This window comes from Morone saxatilis, unplaced genomic scaffold (assembly GCF_004916995.1).
Source record: "Morone saxatilis isolate NCDOM2014 unplaced genomic scaffold, NCSU_SB_2.0 Contig2, whole genome shotgun sequence".
Taxonomy (NCBI): Eukaryota; Metazoa; Chordata; class Actinopteri; family Moronidae; genus Morone; species Morone saxatilis.
Window position 1 is genome coordinate 12,407,988 of NW_023339762.1, and position 17,456 is coordinate 12,425,443.

General features: G+C 43.4%; 1 protein-coding gene across 3 annotated transcripts in view; it reads left to right on the top strand.

The window, feature by feature from the left end:
• Positions 1–295: 295 nt before the first annotated feature.
• The window catches only part of LOC118330068 (CUGBP Elav-like family member 2), a 28,981-nt gene continuing 11,820 nt past the window's right edge, over positions 296–17,456 (top strand). Inside the window, exons 1-5 of one of the 3 annotated variants that reach the window (XM_035664457.1) lie at positions 296–630; positions 10,080–10,276; positions 13,396–13,478; positions 15,172–15,220; positions 16,409–16,543. In XM_035664457.1, coding sequence (XP_035520350.1) covers positions 560–630; positions 10,080–10,276; positions 13,396–13,478; positions 15,172–15,220; positions 16,409–16,543 — 535 coding nt within the window. In that variant the 5' untranslated portion in view covers positions 296–559. Of the gene's footprint in view, positions 631–1,018; positions 1,183–10,079; positions 10,277–13,395; positions 13,479–15,171; positions 15,221–16,408; positions 16,544–17,456 lie in introns of those variants that run through there. The other 2 variants (XM_035664456.1, XM_035664458.1) reach the window with 2 other exon arrangements.

Genomic DNA, 17,456 nt, shown 5'->3' on the forward strand with positions numbered 1-17,456 from the left:
CAAACCTTCCTTCACAATAAACTTGTGCATTTTCTATGTTCAATTTAAATTTAAAAAAAAAAAGCTACAGGACACACAAGGGCTCACACTGGACCAATATAGTGGTGATGCAATAGCAGATAAACTAGAATAAACTACAAATAGGTCAGTAAACTCTCCATAGAATACCACGTGCCAGCCCCTAAAGGGACATTACAGTCATTTTACAGGGGGGGTAGAGGCGCTGTGAGGCTTGCTGAGCAGCAGGCAGCATGGTTTCAGACTTTTGTTGAAGAGGCCACGCCTCTGGTTTGCTGCAGCTCGGTGTGCAGTGTGACAGCGGCTTGCCTCAATTTATTTCAGTCGGGGGGACGAGAGAGAAATTAGGAGGAAGGAGGAATAAGGCGGATATCGGTGCCCCCTCTCTCTCTCTCTCTCTCTCTCGCTCTCGCTCTCTCATGCAGTTTTGAAGAAGACGCCCCCCCCCTCTCCCTTGCACCTGTTCTGCTTCGTCTTGTCGCCGTCTCGCCGGAGTTGAGCGGACGTCGCTTCTCATTGTTAGATAGACGTTGTTTTGAGCATGACTTCGACGTACAACCTGGATTTCCACCCTCTGGCCGAAAGTCGGTTAATGACTTCGAGCGACACAATGTAAGTAATAGTAACTATCGATTTTACGTTCACACCTCTCTCTCTCCGTCGGCGACTCGAATATTTTACCGACTGGCATTTGTAAAGATGAAGAGAAAACACAGTTCAGTTATTTTATTTTTTTTTTGGGGGGGGGGGAGTTAAGCTAACGTTAGCTCAGCCGGGATGCTAACGTGAAGCTAATCACGCTCACCTGGAGTTGAAGTAGTTTGCCTAACTTGGATAATAACGGGGTGTGACCACGGGAGAAGTGGAGTAAAGTAGATGTAACACGCCTAACACACATTACTCGAAGTGACTGGGGAGAAAAACGCAGTTTCGCTAGCGACGGTATCGGATACGAGGCGCGCTACAATAGTCAAGTGACATGTGCTTCCGGAGACCACACGTTTCGGTTATCAGTCCAGGAATAAAAACATCGATTAGTTAGCTCTAAGAGAACAGCAAACCTAGGTGTGTGTTTGTGTTACTTGTACAAATACTGCACCGCCTTTTTTTTTTTGTTGTTTAGTTGGATGCAAATGAGCAAGTAGCGTGTGCTCGGTCGTAAAGGTAAGGGTTTTAAAACACTTATCGGCGGGTTAAAGGGACGTACGTTTGAGTTAGCCACTACATTAAGTGGACGTGAAGTTTGCTGCGGATATGTGTTGCCACTGTCTCGATATCGGGGCGGTTTATTTCCAGCTTTATTGGCGAAAGTCGAAGCAGCAGCAAGTAAACCTGGTTTGTCGGCTTCCTCCCCGTGTCTCTGCGCTAGCACTGGAGCTAGCTCAGCGTCGTTAGCTGCAGATTCAGCCCCTCGTCCATGTTGAATTGAGAGTGCTTACTTAATGGCAGAAAACACGTGGTTTGCTACATTATTGAGCCATTAATGGACACCTTGTGACAGGGCATGTAAACAAGGGAGAGGAAGACTTTCGCCGAGCACAGAGGTCCATATTATAACGCGGTCCTGTCGATATAACAGCTAATCCTGTTTGACTGAGACACTTTCAACAAAACAACCACAGCCTCCCTTTCACAGGACTTTAAAAAGTTAAAGGTTGGCACTTTCAAGAGGGCTATCTTTTTAGTTTGTGGCAAACAAATGGGCCTGGTCGTTTGATTTTCATGAGCTTGCACTTCGGGAAATGCCACGACCAAGCTGTTGTCTTGTCAGGGTATTTCTTCTAACCAGCTTTAATTAATTAACTTAATAATGAATAGTTTTTACATTAACTTATGTCAGTGTGGTTGACCCTGCAGCCATCCCTATCAGTCAGTGACCTGTGTTTTTGTATCCTTTTTGTTCTATTGACTGTGAAACAGTTGATTAACCTAAAAAAAAAAAAGATCATCGCAATTCTTCAATCAAAAATGCCAAATATTCTCTAATTCCACTATCAATTGGAAGAAGGCTGTTTTTCTTTGTCTAGTATGACAGTAAAGTGTATATCTTAAGGTTAATGAATGTTAGTTGAGCAAAACAAGTAATTTGAGGACTTTAGCACTTTAGGAAATTGTCATGGACGCTTTAAACGACAACGTTTTGTAGAGAAGCAGTCGATTAATTTTTAATGAAAATAATTTGCTGCAGCCCTACCTTTTTGATTATAATCCCAAATCAAATGAACCAATGAATGGTTTAATAAAAATAAAAATAACATTCCACACTTGTAAAGGCTATTTTTTTAATCCAATCTGTAGGACTTGGAGACATGAGCGGCTCGATCTCACCCCAGCTGTATTTGATTGATTTATCCCTTCTGATTGTTGACGGTGAGAGCGACTATCAGGGCTTAATGGTGATCCTTTGGCAGCCAACGCAGCCGTACTGCTATGTCAGGACGCTAAGCGTCACAGTGATCCCTTTTGTTGTGGCCAGGGAGCTGTTGATCTGTGCGAAGTGTAGGATCTTGGCACGGGGTCCGGGGCTGCTCGGGCCAGCTGTTCTGTTCTCTCCCCTCACTGTAAGGGTGGCGCTGGCGGTGGGACAGTGCCATGCAGCCCAGATGTTTTAAGCCAAGAGGGCTCTGATCTTGTCTGTCACCTGTTTCTCCGCTCCTGCTGCTGATAGCATTGCGTGGCAATAATTACATGACTGACTGTCCTGGAACTACACGCACAGCCTTGAAACGCTCATAATCACGGCCCCTATGTAAAGAGGTGTGATCGAAGGTTGAACAAATTCTTCTGCACGCTTTGCAAACAAGATATTGTAGGACAGGGTTATGTAAGACGAGATGCATTCACCACATCAGTGAAATTGTCAGTACTGTGTGGCTGGTAATGCACAAAGGCTCCACCAAAGGTTGTTGAAGCAGCAGAATAAACTATGGTATGTTGGAGAGTATGAGTCCAAAATCTGATATCACTCACCATGATTTTTTCAAGATTATGCACCGTTCGGCTCAGCCTGCCTGTGGCCTAGAAGTCAGTGTCTGCAGTCTGCATGAAGTGGAATCAGCTGTTTAGTTGAAAAGGCTCTTCTTGAGTGGACAAGTCAAGAGTAGCAGTAATGGATTGGATTGAGGGGATGTGACAACAAGAGAAGCTCTCTTTTAGATTGATTGATGCCTTAGTGTGGCAGAAAGCTTTTGTGCGCAGTAGTAGCTGTTCCAGAAATTGCAAATTATTTACTTTATGGTGTGCTTTCTAATGGTCCAGCATTTACTGGAGTCCTAATTCCAGCAAGGAACAAAAAAAAAAGCGGTGTCCATGGCATGTACAGTTCTTTCAGCTTACAATCCCACAATTACTATTGTGACACAAAACGCAGAGGTGTCCAAAATCCCGTTTTAGTGTGAAGTGGTGAATCAGGGAGTGGTTTTGAACACGGCCAAACTCGCAGGAAAATGTGCTGCATTTGTTAGCATTAACTGAAGGCAAAAATGACATGTTTTAATAAGGGAGTTTTGTATTAATTAAAGATGTTCTATTGCCTACCACAGGTTAGGATAATGGATGACTCAGTAAGCCAGGGCAGCATGCACACTGTCAAAGTAATCAAGTGTAATTGCTGCTTTTAGCGAGCTGTTTGTCTCTTCATTTGAGATGCATTGGTAATGCCGGCTCCCGTTCCGGTGAGCTCCACCTTTAAATTCATGCTCCACCTGATACGGACTGAGGCGTGAGCAGAGTTTTATTTATTTGGATGTTTGACTGTTGGTTCACACGAGCTTTACTTTAGCAGCGTCATCCATAACCGCCGGGGACCCTTGGGGTGATTATGGGTCTAATGGGGCGGGCCTTGTCATCAGTTTCTGGCCGTCTGTTAACATGCGGCCCATTCAGAGGCTGATTGAACACGTCTGTCTTCATTAGGGGTAATGCAACAATGAAATCAGGCCATATTGTGCTGAATTGGAGGTAATGCCTGGAGGAAAATATTTTAATAACTTCTCATCAGAACCACAATGTGCTGATTAGGGTCGACTACTTGGTATGGAAATCAGATAGCACACAGTCCTCCTGTTTGTGCTTTCTGGCCTCAAGCGACATCCACTCTTGTTTGTCATTTGTTGTTTTTTTTCCCCCTCAAACCTGAGCCACGGGTCCTGGTGGTTCTCGCTCAGGCCTCCTACAGCACACCTTTAAATCCTGCTGCTGTTTTCTGTGACCAATTTTTAAGTTACAACTTGAAGCCGCCTGTCAGGAGGATATTTTTATATCAAGCTCATGAAACCTTATTCAACCTGTCAACGAATATTCTGTCTCTTTTTGTCGTAGAGGAGAAAATAGACGGAGCTGGAAGAGAGAGCCTTTATGTTCTACTTGACAGCTGTCAAAGATATTACCAAGGCATTAGAGGCATTCTGTGTCTTGTTGAATCAGCTTATAAGGCCATTGGTTTCCTGAAAGAAAAAGCAACTCATGAATTTTGAGGGTATTACTTGCAAACAGCTGTTTCACTGGACTGATTTTTCTTTTTTTTTCTGAGAAGCATGATTAGTGTCCATGTGAACTTTGACTCTTTTTTTTTTTTTTTTTAATCTCCAACAAAGCATGACAGCATTGTGTTGCTGGTTGCCAAAACCCCCCAAGGCAGAAGAGTTTGTCTATTACTTAAAACTCAGCATTATGTGTAACACTGCCCTGACTAGACCGGTTTAATCTGTGTTTTAATTAAAGCAACACAGTGGTCGTTTAGTTGATATTGCAAGTGCCAAATAACACTTAAGAAAAATGTTCCTTGACCACAAGTAACTGGGTGCAGTGAGGTTGCCTTCCATCAGCAGTGGTGACAAAAGAAAACCACGTGACGTGTGTTGCTGCTGTGACCCCTGATGGTTTGGCGATGAGTAACGTCCTAACACACAATGCTGAGCTTTCAAAATCATGCGCATTACTAGGCAAATTGGCCAGCTTTCTATTATGGGCACAGCAAAGGTGTTGCTGGCATACTTGCGCGGTCAGAGCTCACCAACAGGACCGACACATGGTCCAGATAAATCACCTGTTTTTATGGGTGGTGCAGCAGTAAGCATGCAGCCGTCGTGGCTCCGGCTCTGAACGACTCGTCAGCTGCTGCAAGGCGTCTTGGAGCACGATGAGCTGCCACATCGCAGCGCTGTTTGTGGAAACTCAGCAAAAGACTTCATCAGTACTGTCCGGGAGCGCTCTGCCGGGTAGTTTGGGGAGTTTAAGTCCCTACAATAATGTGTATGTGAGGGGGGGATAAAGTGGATACGATGCTTAAGCAGATAGCCGCCCGTGCTTAGCTAGAACAGGCAAATCTTAGCAAAAAGCTGTGATTTAACTGTAGTGTAAGGCTTTATAGTGCTGGTTTACTTGCTCACTTACTACAGTGGTTTCAAGCCACGCGGATACGTTGGTTATGTTTGCTCAGGTTTTGAGAGGCAGTGTCTGTTTTGAGGTTTTTGCTGTCACAATACAAGAGGTCAATGACATTTTGTTTGTGGCAATTATAAAAAAACAAAAGTACCAGCAGTTTCTGAAACAATGTCCTGGTTATTGATCCTAATGTGAACACTTGAAACTCATTTCTACTGAAGAAACGACCCCTGTAAGAACTGTTGCCAGTATACTAAGGTGTAGCCAGTAGCTTTATATTGGCATAATGCCACTGCTGTATTGACATAACATTATGCTGCTTAAACGGCTTGACACTCTAGTTCCACTGATAGATACTGCTTTAAAGATCAGCAGGTGTCACTTAAAACTGGCAGTCTGGCAGATACTGATCCTCATAGGCAGCTGTCACCTTCATGGTAGCTAAGCTAGCAGGGCTAGCCACAGTTAATCACTTCACCTTTGAATGCAGTCAGGGCTGTACCGACTCGATTTCGCTGTTCAGTATGATGACTATTCATTCTTTTTTTCAGTTCAGCGCCACATTTAACTCCTATATCAGCAGTTGTGGTTGAAATGCGACAAGACGCATGTTTTAGCCAACCTCACATTTGAATGCCTTTCAGTGATATCTGTGATGTTAAAACATTGTATTGTATATAAATTGTTTTTATTGCTCATAGGCTGCAGTAGAGGAGGCTGACTTCACTGACCAGAGGAGAGAGTGTCGGGGCAGCTGCTGCCCCTCTATCCGGCTTCACACTACCCCCCTTAACTAAAACCCTTCTCCGCTTCCATCACAGTTAGTTTTGTGGTCATTTTGAAACTCAGTTTGTAAAGTTCACAACCTGCCATGCTGTCGCTTCTGCATTGCTCTGTGTACAGTGACACAACTAAAAGATAAAAGTGCAAAAACATTCGACTGACTTTGAATCATAAAGTTTTCAGGGGCAGCCCTAAAAGGAGTGGATTGACATGTTTGGAAATGAGCTTATTTGGTTTCTTAGCAAGAGTTGAAACCTCACTATTTCTTGTCCAGGAACGGTAACTTACTGGGCTTTAGTGGTGCTGATAAATTGAATTTGTATCCTTCAAACTGAGCCAAGATAGCTGGTTCCCCTCTTTTCTGTTCTTCGCGCTAAGTCTTTGGCTGCTTCCAGTAGCCTCATATTTACCGTACAGATGTGAGAGTCATATCTTCTCTTCCAAGTCTCAGCAAGAAAGAGATTCATATTTCCCAAAATGTCGACCTATATCTTTAAGGCTACTGCAGCAGCATGAGGGCTTTTTAACTTGAGGTATTCCCTAAACTTCTATAGTTTCTGGCATTTTTTCACCTTTCTCTCTGTTCTTGCTCCTTTCTCTCTCGAGTGGTCCAAACAGTTTAATGTGTCTGTGCACTCGTGCACTGTACAATATATTTCCATGATGTAACTACACTTTGAGGAAAACAATTTTAATGAGTGAGTTTTATTACTTGAATTACTAATTTAATTAACTTCCTAGAGTAATATAAATGTGCGACATAACGATACTTATGCAGTAATTAATGCAATTAATTTGTGGTTGGGGCCAAACGTTGAATCATTGCAGTTACATTTGTCTCCAACGGTCTCTTGCGTAGAGGAGACGGTACGTAGTTGCAGGGGGTTTTGAGAATTGAATGATCGTTAAGGAGACAGTGTTCAAACGGAGTTGATTTGGAGCCGTCATGTTGTCGAACGCTGTGACACAAACCCAGTTTTCAAACGAGGTTTGCCGTTCCTACAGCGAGATTTCATCAAAGGGCCCACAGCAAAATGGCGTCGGAGTGCCACTGGCAAAACTGGATAAATGGTGTCACCCACCAGTGCTGTGGCCTTAGCAGACGTAGCCTTCGATGTGTTCCAAAGCATCGCTCTGACTTGGCCCATTGTGCTGTAGAGGAACGGTGAATAGTGTTCTCCAGCATGGGGGAACAATATGTGATTGTTCCCGCGCTGTGGTGAAGAAGCTGTAGGTTACTCTCTGTACCATCGCCAAAGCGCCTGAGGAGGAGATGTACCGCAAAATCTCTGCCTGCTAACCAGCCATTCTTGGAGGTTTAGAGCTCTGCAGTGCTGTTTTCCTTTAGCTGTCGGAGCTGGTGGGAGGGGGGCACTCACCCCTTTTTTTTGGTGGAGAGAGGCTTTTGTTTTACTGGAGCTGTTTTTCTTCTTTTTTTTTTATGTTTATATGTCATCGTTCGAATGTATTGACAGCCTCCAGGAGAAAAAAAACCAGTGGTACTGAGGTGTGGAGTTGGATATCAGAAGGGGGAAAAAAATCTGAAGTGTGATTTGTTAGTATGTCATTTAAGTCCCTCAAGGAGTTTGGTGTTTCTGCAGAACGGCTGGGCTCAATTTGTAAAAGATGGATGGCTCGTGTCCAAAGGTCTGTGTAAAATCCTTTTTTTACATTAGTGTATCTTTTTGTCAGAATTTGGTACTGTGTGGTTGTGTGCCGATAATATTTTGAATCTGTAGTTTTTGTGTTGTATTTGTGATCCTTGGCCCTTCCTGATCCTCCGTGCTGCTACATTGTGTATTGGGAGGGATACTTTGTGCTTAACATGATTCCCCTGCCTCGACACCGGGGGGTGGCTGTAGCTTTGGCCTCTTCCCTGATTTCCAGCGCCTTTTAGGAAACATTTGTGTGTGAGAGAGACAAAGGTGCTGTAGTCGTAGGTACACTGGTGAGTATTGATTCTCTGTCCCTAAGGCTTGCCTGAAAGGAAAATGGCACGATTTAGTGTTTCACTCATCTCCATTATAGCGCTACTACCCCGGCCACCCAGATTGTTTCTCGATATGCTGTTGACTCTGCAATTCAGAGTTTATTATTGTAAACAATATATTGTTTCAGCATCTACTTCAGTGTGCACATGTTAACAAGTCACACTGCAGAGGATTTAGTGCTCTATAACCCATTTGGCGCCTGGTATATTTGGTTACCGGTTTCACACATACGGTCGATTCATTTAGCACAACAACAACAAGCTTGTTAAAACTGTAAAAAATAAGGGAGGAGAAAAACGCTTAGCTACTTGATCATCATTCTTGTAACTGTATTTATGTATATTGCTAAAATCCAATATATTGTTACTGCTCTTACTGTCACTGCCCAAAGGACTACAACTGGTTTGAAGAGTCTTTGAAACTGCCTTCCAAAACAATATTTAATTGACTGATTTAGCTTTTATTGAAGGCAAATGCATTGTAAATCCTTCTGACAATAATTTAAAACACGCAACCATTTTGACATGAAATAGGACGGTCATGGGTATTATTTGTATCACCTGTGTTTACCCTACTATTTCATGTCAAAGTGGCTGCTGTGAAAAAGCTCATGAAGACTTAAATAAATAAAATTTTAAATTCTAAGACAAACATTTGTCTACCTCTCTTCATTACCTGGAAAATGCAGATGTTTTTACTGTGTTAAACAAATAGTCCTGACCCACTTTGAAGTAGAACTGGTTTTGCGTGTTTTTGTGACCTCTCAGTTTAACGAACTCTGCAGCACACTTGTGTTTATCCCCTCCGGCAGACCTGTCAATTGGCTGTTTCTTTTCAGATCTGCTGGAACTACTTGTTCTGGCAGCATTATTGTAACCACTATCATGTAAAAAGGATGAAATTGAACAATGTCTTGTCTTGGCAGGCCCTTTTCCAAGACTTCCAAGTCTTTTTCTGATTTTAAAGCCTTTTAGTTACATGTTAGACATTTTAACAACCGCTTTACCAAAGTGAAATAATCACATTTCTTAAATACTATGTTACTGACCTCCAATTTAGATAGATATTTTGCAAAAGTGTCAGATCTTAAGGATTACCACTTTGATATCAAGGTGTTGAGTCATCCTGTAATCCTTGTTGCCTTATTCAATGGTTTCAAAAGCTTTTCATGTCAAGGAGCCCCACAGTAGATTAGAAAGAATTCTACAGGCGGTGTGGCCTCGTGGCGCGGGAGGTAACACGGGCCAGAGTGGCTGACTTCCTGCCGCTCAGAGTAGCACGAGCACAGCTGCTGGTAGACGGAGCTAAATGAGCCAACTGACCATAAGCAGCTCATGTCAGACTGTGTGTCCATGCTGGAAACGCAGAGTCCGCTGTCACTAGAAGCACACTGAGTCATTGGTAAAAACTTGTGTGTGTTAGCTAAACTAGCGGTTCAGAGCAAACTGAGCTAACCAACCATGAGCAGCTGGAGATGCAGAGAGTCTGCTGCAGCTCTGACTGTCACTAAAAGCACATTTCACGGACGTCTGTAAAAGTCTCTGTGTATTACCTGTGTTGTAACGTTAGCTAAGCTACGGCTACATAGCAAGCTTGAGTGTGCAGAGTCGGGAGAGGTTTTATAGGAGGAGGGGTTCTGGAGGTGGGGCTTGGCTGGTGATCAGCAAATGGCAAAATTCGATTGCAATAGTCAAATTTCAACCAGTAGACGATGGTCACTATGCACATTTATAGCGCAATATGTGGAATTCAAATATTTTGTACTAAAATGTGGGACCTGAATCTATCAACGACACTGCTATATATACATAGGTTTTCAACAGAAAGTACTTACACTTTAAAAGTCGATTTTGTTTAGATCCTAGTTCACTAATAACAGATTTCTTTTGTTGTTTCTCTTAGCAACGGCAACGGAAGCAAAATGAACGGGTCCCTGGAGCACTTGGACCAGCCAGACCCAGACTCCATCAAGATGTTTGTGGGACAGATCCCACGCTCCTGGTCGGAAACAGAACTAAAAGAGCTGTTTGAGCCCTTTGGAGCTGTGCACCAGATCAACATCCTCCGTGACCGCACCCAGAATCCCCCTCAGAGCAAAGGTAAGTTCAGGACACAGAATGATTTTAAGGATTGTTTGTTCAACCATGCCAACAGATTTGTTTTAAATATAGTGTTGAGTGCGTTGAATTGATCCATTACATTAACCAGTTACACCAAATACACTGATTTGCAATTGATAATCATTATTTTGTACGGTTGCTTTCCTTTTTACTATTTTATATTATAGGAACTGATGTTTATTTGGTATTTACACAGTTTTAAGACATTCTGAGGTCCTGCAACTTGGATCAAACTTCTTGGCGTCAGTGATTTATTTTTCATTTAAAACATAAATTGTTAGTTATAATCATGAATCGCCGCATCTAAATATTAGTTGGTTACTTTCCAGTGGCCAGAAACTTAGACCTTTATATGGCCACCTTTTTGCCCTTTATTTCCCTGGCTTTTAGTGGTCAAGTACCGTACACAAAACTGTTAATGCCCCATCATCTGCCATCACATTTCAGCACATTTCCCTTAGGTAGTGCACATTACGGCCTGTCTGCACACGCAGTGCAGCTGTGTGTGTGCTTACAGATGAGATAATTCAATAGTCTTTTTGTTTCAGGGTTAAAAAAATAACCACTTTTTTTTCCATAACCCTGCTCGGTGGATTTATTTTTTTCTTTTTACTTTGCCATTCTGGTTTAAAAGCAACATTGAAGGAAGTGTTACTCAACTGCAATTTTCCATTAAGACCTTTATCGATGCGCTTACCTTAGAAATGGTGCTCGAGTTGAGCGATTCAGTTTAGGTTGCAATTAGAGGAGACGGTGAAGTAGAAGCCTGCTGTCTGCAGGTTTCTAAAGTGCAACTGGAAGTGCTCAGTCTCCCGTAACTAACTGCAGGTGAATAAAGTAAAAGACAGTTTGCCTGATGCAACTGTCCTGGGTTTGCGACATCACCCAAATTTCAATTCCCTTGATGGTTGGATGACTCACCGTGGTTAAAGGCACTAATCCTCTCTACGGTTTTAATGTGGTGGGACCCTGTTTGATGCTTGACTTTGTGTCTTAAGCAGAGTATGTTTGGTGGCCACACCGAGCCATCCGGAGCGGTTCGGCCATCATTAAAGGTGGCCAACTGTCACCCGTAGTTTTTGAGGTGTATCCGAAACCACTGGCATTATTTGGCTCTTTTTGATAAGCTGCTTTTCCACTGACTGGGTTTGAAGTCTGAGAGGTAGTTTTGCCTGACAAGTTGAGTGTAGTGAATCAGTGATTTTACCCATTTATCGCAGTCTCTCCTTGTTTTTTTCCCCACCCTTTCTTTTTTTATGGGTGAAAGACAACAAAGCTGCTACTTGGAGACAGAAATCTTACCATTCTGGTGCTTTCTATCTTTATTCCTAGCATCCATTCAAATGTCAGTCGTTCAGCAGTAAAATAAAAAGAACACAAGCAAAAAACTTGTCTTAAATAACGTTGCCTTTAAACTGGTTAGCTGTATAATTTGTTTAATGGAATGTGCAAAAAGGAACCTCTACTTTCTGATTTCAATCTCTATTCAGTTCCCAGAGCTCCTCACTCCTCAGACTGTTTGGTCAGAAAGAGCCTTTAGTGTGTGAGGGCCCTAAAAGCAACACACCGCGTCACCAGGACAGCAGTTGATTCACATGATCTTTAAACAAAGATGTACACACAACTAACGTCACCAAATAATCCTGAATGTGTTCAAAGATTTACCAGAAAATCTCCAGGGTGCTTATTATGCTGCACGTAAATATACAGCCAACACTGTGCACTTCATTGGGAAGCTGAAGAGTTCAAAGCACCCTTTTTTTTTAGCAGACCCCGCCCCTGTTCTATGTGGAGTGTCAGCTGTGATGGCCTATTGACATGTTAATGCAATGTTAATGTATTCTAATAGATAATCTGGCCTGATCACAGCGGTCTTTGGCTCACCCAGACTGTTTGAGGTGAATATGTTGCAGCAGCACGCCCGTCATTTCACTGCCGTCCTCCTTTCCCAGTAGTCCTACTACTCCTGGGAGAAGTGGGGTCAGTTTTATCAAAGCACAACGGCCTGATGATATCTCGCTCATGTTTATGTGCATTGCAGATAAAGCACCCTTAACCCCTTCTTGTGTCATCAATCTCGCTTTAGTTTGATTTGTTCGTTGAAATTGCTGTAATCCCACTTCCATGTTGGTTGTTTACTTTGCCACGGATCTTTTGAGGACCCATCAGATTTGCAGCGGTTTTTAGGTCACGTCTGCTGCAGGTCATGAAAAAAATCATCTGATAACTATCACGCCTCTCTGGATGGTTTATTTAGCTCCAGTAAATCGGAGGCAGGGCTAAGCAGCAGAGAAAGAGAGCTCAGCTGGTTGTGAGAGAGAGTAGGGAGCAGCTCGATGCATATTAGAGTTCAACAGCCCTCCCCGCGGCCTGGGAGCTCCAGTAACAGCATAATACACACTATGTAGGTCAGAGACGCTGCAGTGCTCCACTTCCCCAGCCCAGTGAAACTGACAGGCTGGAACGCCACTGGCGGTCTGCTGGGACGGAAGGATGAGAGGCTTTTTTTTTTTTTTCCTTTCCCTCCCCCGCTTTTCTTTTCTTCATCCCCCTCCCCCACCACCCCTCTCCTCCATGATTCCTCTTCCTCACTCTCACTTCTGCTCCCTCTTGTCTCTTTGTGTTGTTTTCATGTCTCCTGTGTGTACGTTCTGTATGTGATTGGATTCTTATGTAATACGGCACCACTCTCTCTGATGTGTTGTTGTGTTGGTACTGTGCCCCGGTGTGCCCGGGCTGTGCTGACCTGCGGACTGTGCATCAGTGCCTCCTGACAGCTATCTAACCCTGTGGTCATCTCTATGGCCGTGTCACACAGCAGCCTTCAACTATCTCATTACTCCACTGTCCTCGCTGCAAGCTCTTACATGAGCTGTGTTCTGCATCTAACAGTTGGTGCTATGAATAGCCTGTCACATGTTTCTAACATGTGATGCGTGGAGAACATGCTCTCATCCATTTAGTTTCATTCCTGCTCTGCAGCAGTCGTGGTATTACATTTACTGTCTGTATGCGCTGCATTTTTAATGCTGTTTTTTTTTTTTTTCCTTCTCTCTTTCCCCCCCGCTTGTTGTGTGTCCCTGTTTTTCTCTCTGCAGGATGCTGTTTTGTAACTTTTTATACAAGAAAAGCCGCACTGGAGGCCCAGAATGCACTGCACAACATAAAGACCTTAAGTGGGGTGAGTAAGCACAGTATGGGCTGCTTTTAGCTGCTTGAGCCCCTCTACATCCCTGGTGCAGGCTGTGAGCTGTGTGCTGGCCGATAATGAGCTCCCGGCTCACTGAACGCCTGTCTGGCCTGAGAAATAGCTCAGCCCCCACTATGCACTAACACCACACTGAGGACTGCCCAAACCTCAGCACACTGAATTGATAACCCAGCTGACCCAACATACACACAGACGCAGGTATTAGGTAAAATGTGCTTGACCAGGCAGCAGGTTATTCACTGAGGCACAGGACCCGATCGCCACAAAGTGGAACAAATTATTAATGCTTGTCTTCATGAATCATTGATGCACATCTACATTTTTATTTCCTAAAGTTGGAGATATAAAAGGAAGCCAGTTGAAGTCTTTTGCACAATGCAGCCTAGTGAATGTGGTCTCTTAATTCCTTACCTGATTTATCTAAAGAGATTAAAGCCCAGTCAACTAGAATAAGTGCAATTGCTTGTTAAACCTCTACAAATCTACCCTGCCTATACACCGTTCTAAATTACTCTCCTTCCAATCAATTAAATCTATACCAAACAACTCCAACCGTCGATTAAGTCAATACCAGTCTATTGAAAAAGGAGCCACCGTCGTTGAGGTTACAGGTAAATATTGAACTGGGTTGATAAATGAGGGTAGCAGGCGGAGTATACAGGCCTAGCTCTTCACTGGAAGACTATCAATCAGTCAGACATTTCAAATAAAGTGTGGTCTAACAGCTCAGCTCTCGAATCCCAATCCCCGGTCATATTGTTACTGGCATTTACTGCAAGTGACTGCGTTTGGTTTGTGTGACATTGGAAAAGCTTGTTTCCCTGTTCCTGTTTTCTCTCCCTTCTGTGCCTTGCTCTCCTTGGTCAGTAACGCTAGCCAGTACCCATACTGAGCAGGCCATCTGTCTGCTTCTCTTTAGTGCTTGTCAAAAACAAACCCACCACTTTTCATAAGTACAACCTGCTCAGGCATCTCAGTTAGATTTATTTCCTCTCTTTCGTGTCGCATGGCAGGTAAATGTGCTAAAAATATATTCATTTGAAGTTCTATGAGTCGTCTTGGACAATAGTGCTCATTAAATGGCATGAAATGACAGATCCTGCAGCAATTCTGCATCCATTTTCTCCCATACGCAGCTTGAGAAAAGGCGTCATGTTCAGATGATGTTAGGCTGACTCGAATGAGTTTTTTCACAGCTTAGATTTGCCACACCTTGTTGTTTTTGTATGAGATTTAATGGTGTGAGAGTGAAATTTCTCAAAACTCAGGCTGTACATTTGAAAGCAATACAGAACTGGCTTGCTTGTCAACTATCTCTGTAAAATTCTTCTAAAGAAGATAAGGGATGTTGACAGGAAGAATCGATAAGTTCAATCACAAGTCTGCGATACAGCAAGAAGTGAAATTGGATACTGGAGAATTAGATCCTTGCCATCAACTCATAGACACTTCCTCCTGAATCTGGCAGTGGTGAAGGATGATGGTTTCAGAGTGAGAGAACAAAACAAGAAGCAGAGAAATACTTGGAAGATGGAGGGTGGGGTGGGTGAGTGAGTGTAAAGCTATGAGACCCTTGTGATGAGAGATTACAAGGCTGAGCACCTGCATAGTTTTATAATGGTGACAGGTGCGGTGTTAACCATTTCTCTACCCTTTATTTCAGATGCATCATCCTATCCAGATGAAACCCGCTGACAGCGAGAAAACGAGTGGTAAGTGGATTCCTGTGAAATGCCATGTTGACACCAGCCGAGGGATGGGATGGTAGAGAAATGGTATCTGTTGAGAAATCGTACATGAGCAAGACAAAAAGTGTGAAATTTTAAAAGAAGGTGGGGGCTTGATTGTGTCTCTATTTAATGCAGAAATGCAAAAGCCCAAGAAAGACTTAGTTCAGGGAATGTGCAGCAATACACAATTTCTATTTAGTGCCAATATTCATTGAATACTTTTAGAACAACTAGCAGACATGTTTTTAAATAACCATACATTAGCCTACTTTTAAACCGAAAGAGAGAGAACTGACTGAAATGGAGGACAGCTCTCTCTCTCTCGACTACACTGAAATGTGACTAAACTCCTGTTTTAACAGACATGTAACAGTATTTCTACATCTCCTTATCTTCGTCTACTGCGTTGTGTGATCAACTCTTCAGCTGACAGCGCCGCCGGCAGTAGAGACGCTGTGGGCCTGTTTATTCAAAGTTTATTCAAAGTTTATTCATTTTGAACCTGAACATGTCCAAATTGCACCAATTGCACTTCCTTGGGTCCCCAGCAATATACCCACCAAATGTGAAGTGGAGCCGATGAACGATTGTTGAGAAAAGTGAATCTCTCAATGAGGGTGGAAGACAGCAATAGTTTGCATAATTTAGGTTGTCTTGGCAACATATCTTATAGGTCACACGTTATTGGGCTATGTAATATGCCATTAATTAATACATTTATTTGGCTTTGTCCCACTGGGCATTTTGGCCAGTGATATTTTCACCTGCCGGACAACTACACATGATAGCAGCCAAAAACTGGCATATGCTGGCTAAAGTAAACCCTGATATAGTATCAGGGGTTAGGAGGATTAAGGGCTTTAAAAGGCCCCAAGGGGAGAAAGAGTAGAGCAGGTACAGGGGATCTGGAGGGGAGCACAAATGGATGATATAGTCATCTGTCTAGAGAAGTAGCCACCGATGAAAACAGAGCTGCAAGTCGCAGAGATTTGTACCAAGAGGCTGGCACCTTGAGTGAGAGGCAGAAAATGTGGCAGCATGACAAGGAGAGAGCTTGAACAAGAAAAAGAGAGGTGCATGATTTAACACCGGATGTAACTGCCGCTTTCATAGCTCTATAATTGTTTGTGTCTAACTGAATAGCTGTTCTCTTTTTTCATCCTTCTGCAGCGGTAGAAGACAGAAAGCTCTTCATCGGAATGGTTTCAAAGAAATACGGCGAGAACGAGATCAGAATGATGTTCTCGTCTTTCGGGCAGATCGAAGAGTGCCGAATTCTCCGGGGACCAGATGGTCAGAGCAGAGGTAGGTGTGCTTTCACAGTGCACAGTGTTCTTGGCCTCACAGCCGGCACCTTCAGCATAGCCGAGTACATATTCTCATCCAGTATTTATACAGGCCCCTCCCTACTTCATCATTTTAACCCCCTCCACCCCCAAATCAAGTGCTATTCACCTCCAGTGGCACCCATTCCCTCCCCATAGTCCTGTCCTCTTGTCACTGTTACGCTCAGCCTCCGCATCTCAGTGTGAAGGGCCACCGCACTTGCAGTCCGGCACAATGGCCCGTCGCCTTGGCAACCACTGGCTGCTGGTGTTCGTGGGCTCAGCTGGCAGGCGGCTCTGCTCAGCTCAGCTCCTCCTTTACCGCCTCCTTCATCACACTCTACAAAGGCTGGAATTAGCCTGTCGTTGCATCTCCAACATAGCTCTCACTGCATAAAGCCTCAGATAGCAGGCAGCACAAGGCTCTCGCGTTGATGTATACGATTAAACCTCTTAGCAGAGACAGTTGGCCATGAATTTCTACCCCTTCTTTTTTCCCCTAGTAAATTTGCACAGTGTAAGCCCAATTTGAAATGGACCGTAATACTCTTTGATGTTTGCAGATCTCACTTATTTTAGCAAATCAAAGCCTTTTCAGTGTGTATTTATGTTTTGCATTTTATGTGTGTGTATATAATCACGTTGACTGTTTTCACCATGACACCACATAGTCAAGCCTCTTTGGGTGGCAATTTAATCTGTCGATCACTGTGCTCATGTGACACGTGTTCCTGTTCTCCTTGTTGTGTTCTTTCTCAGTGTGCTAACCAGTGAGGGTGGTTCTGTGTGCTTGGGAGTTGCCATTCTCTGTACTGTAATGTGTTTTTTTGGGGTTCATAACGAGTTGTCCAAACCTTTTTGTCTTGTTTTGTTTCTTCTTGTCCCCCCCCCCC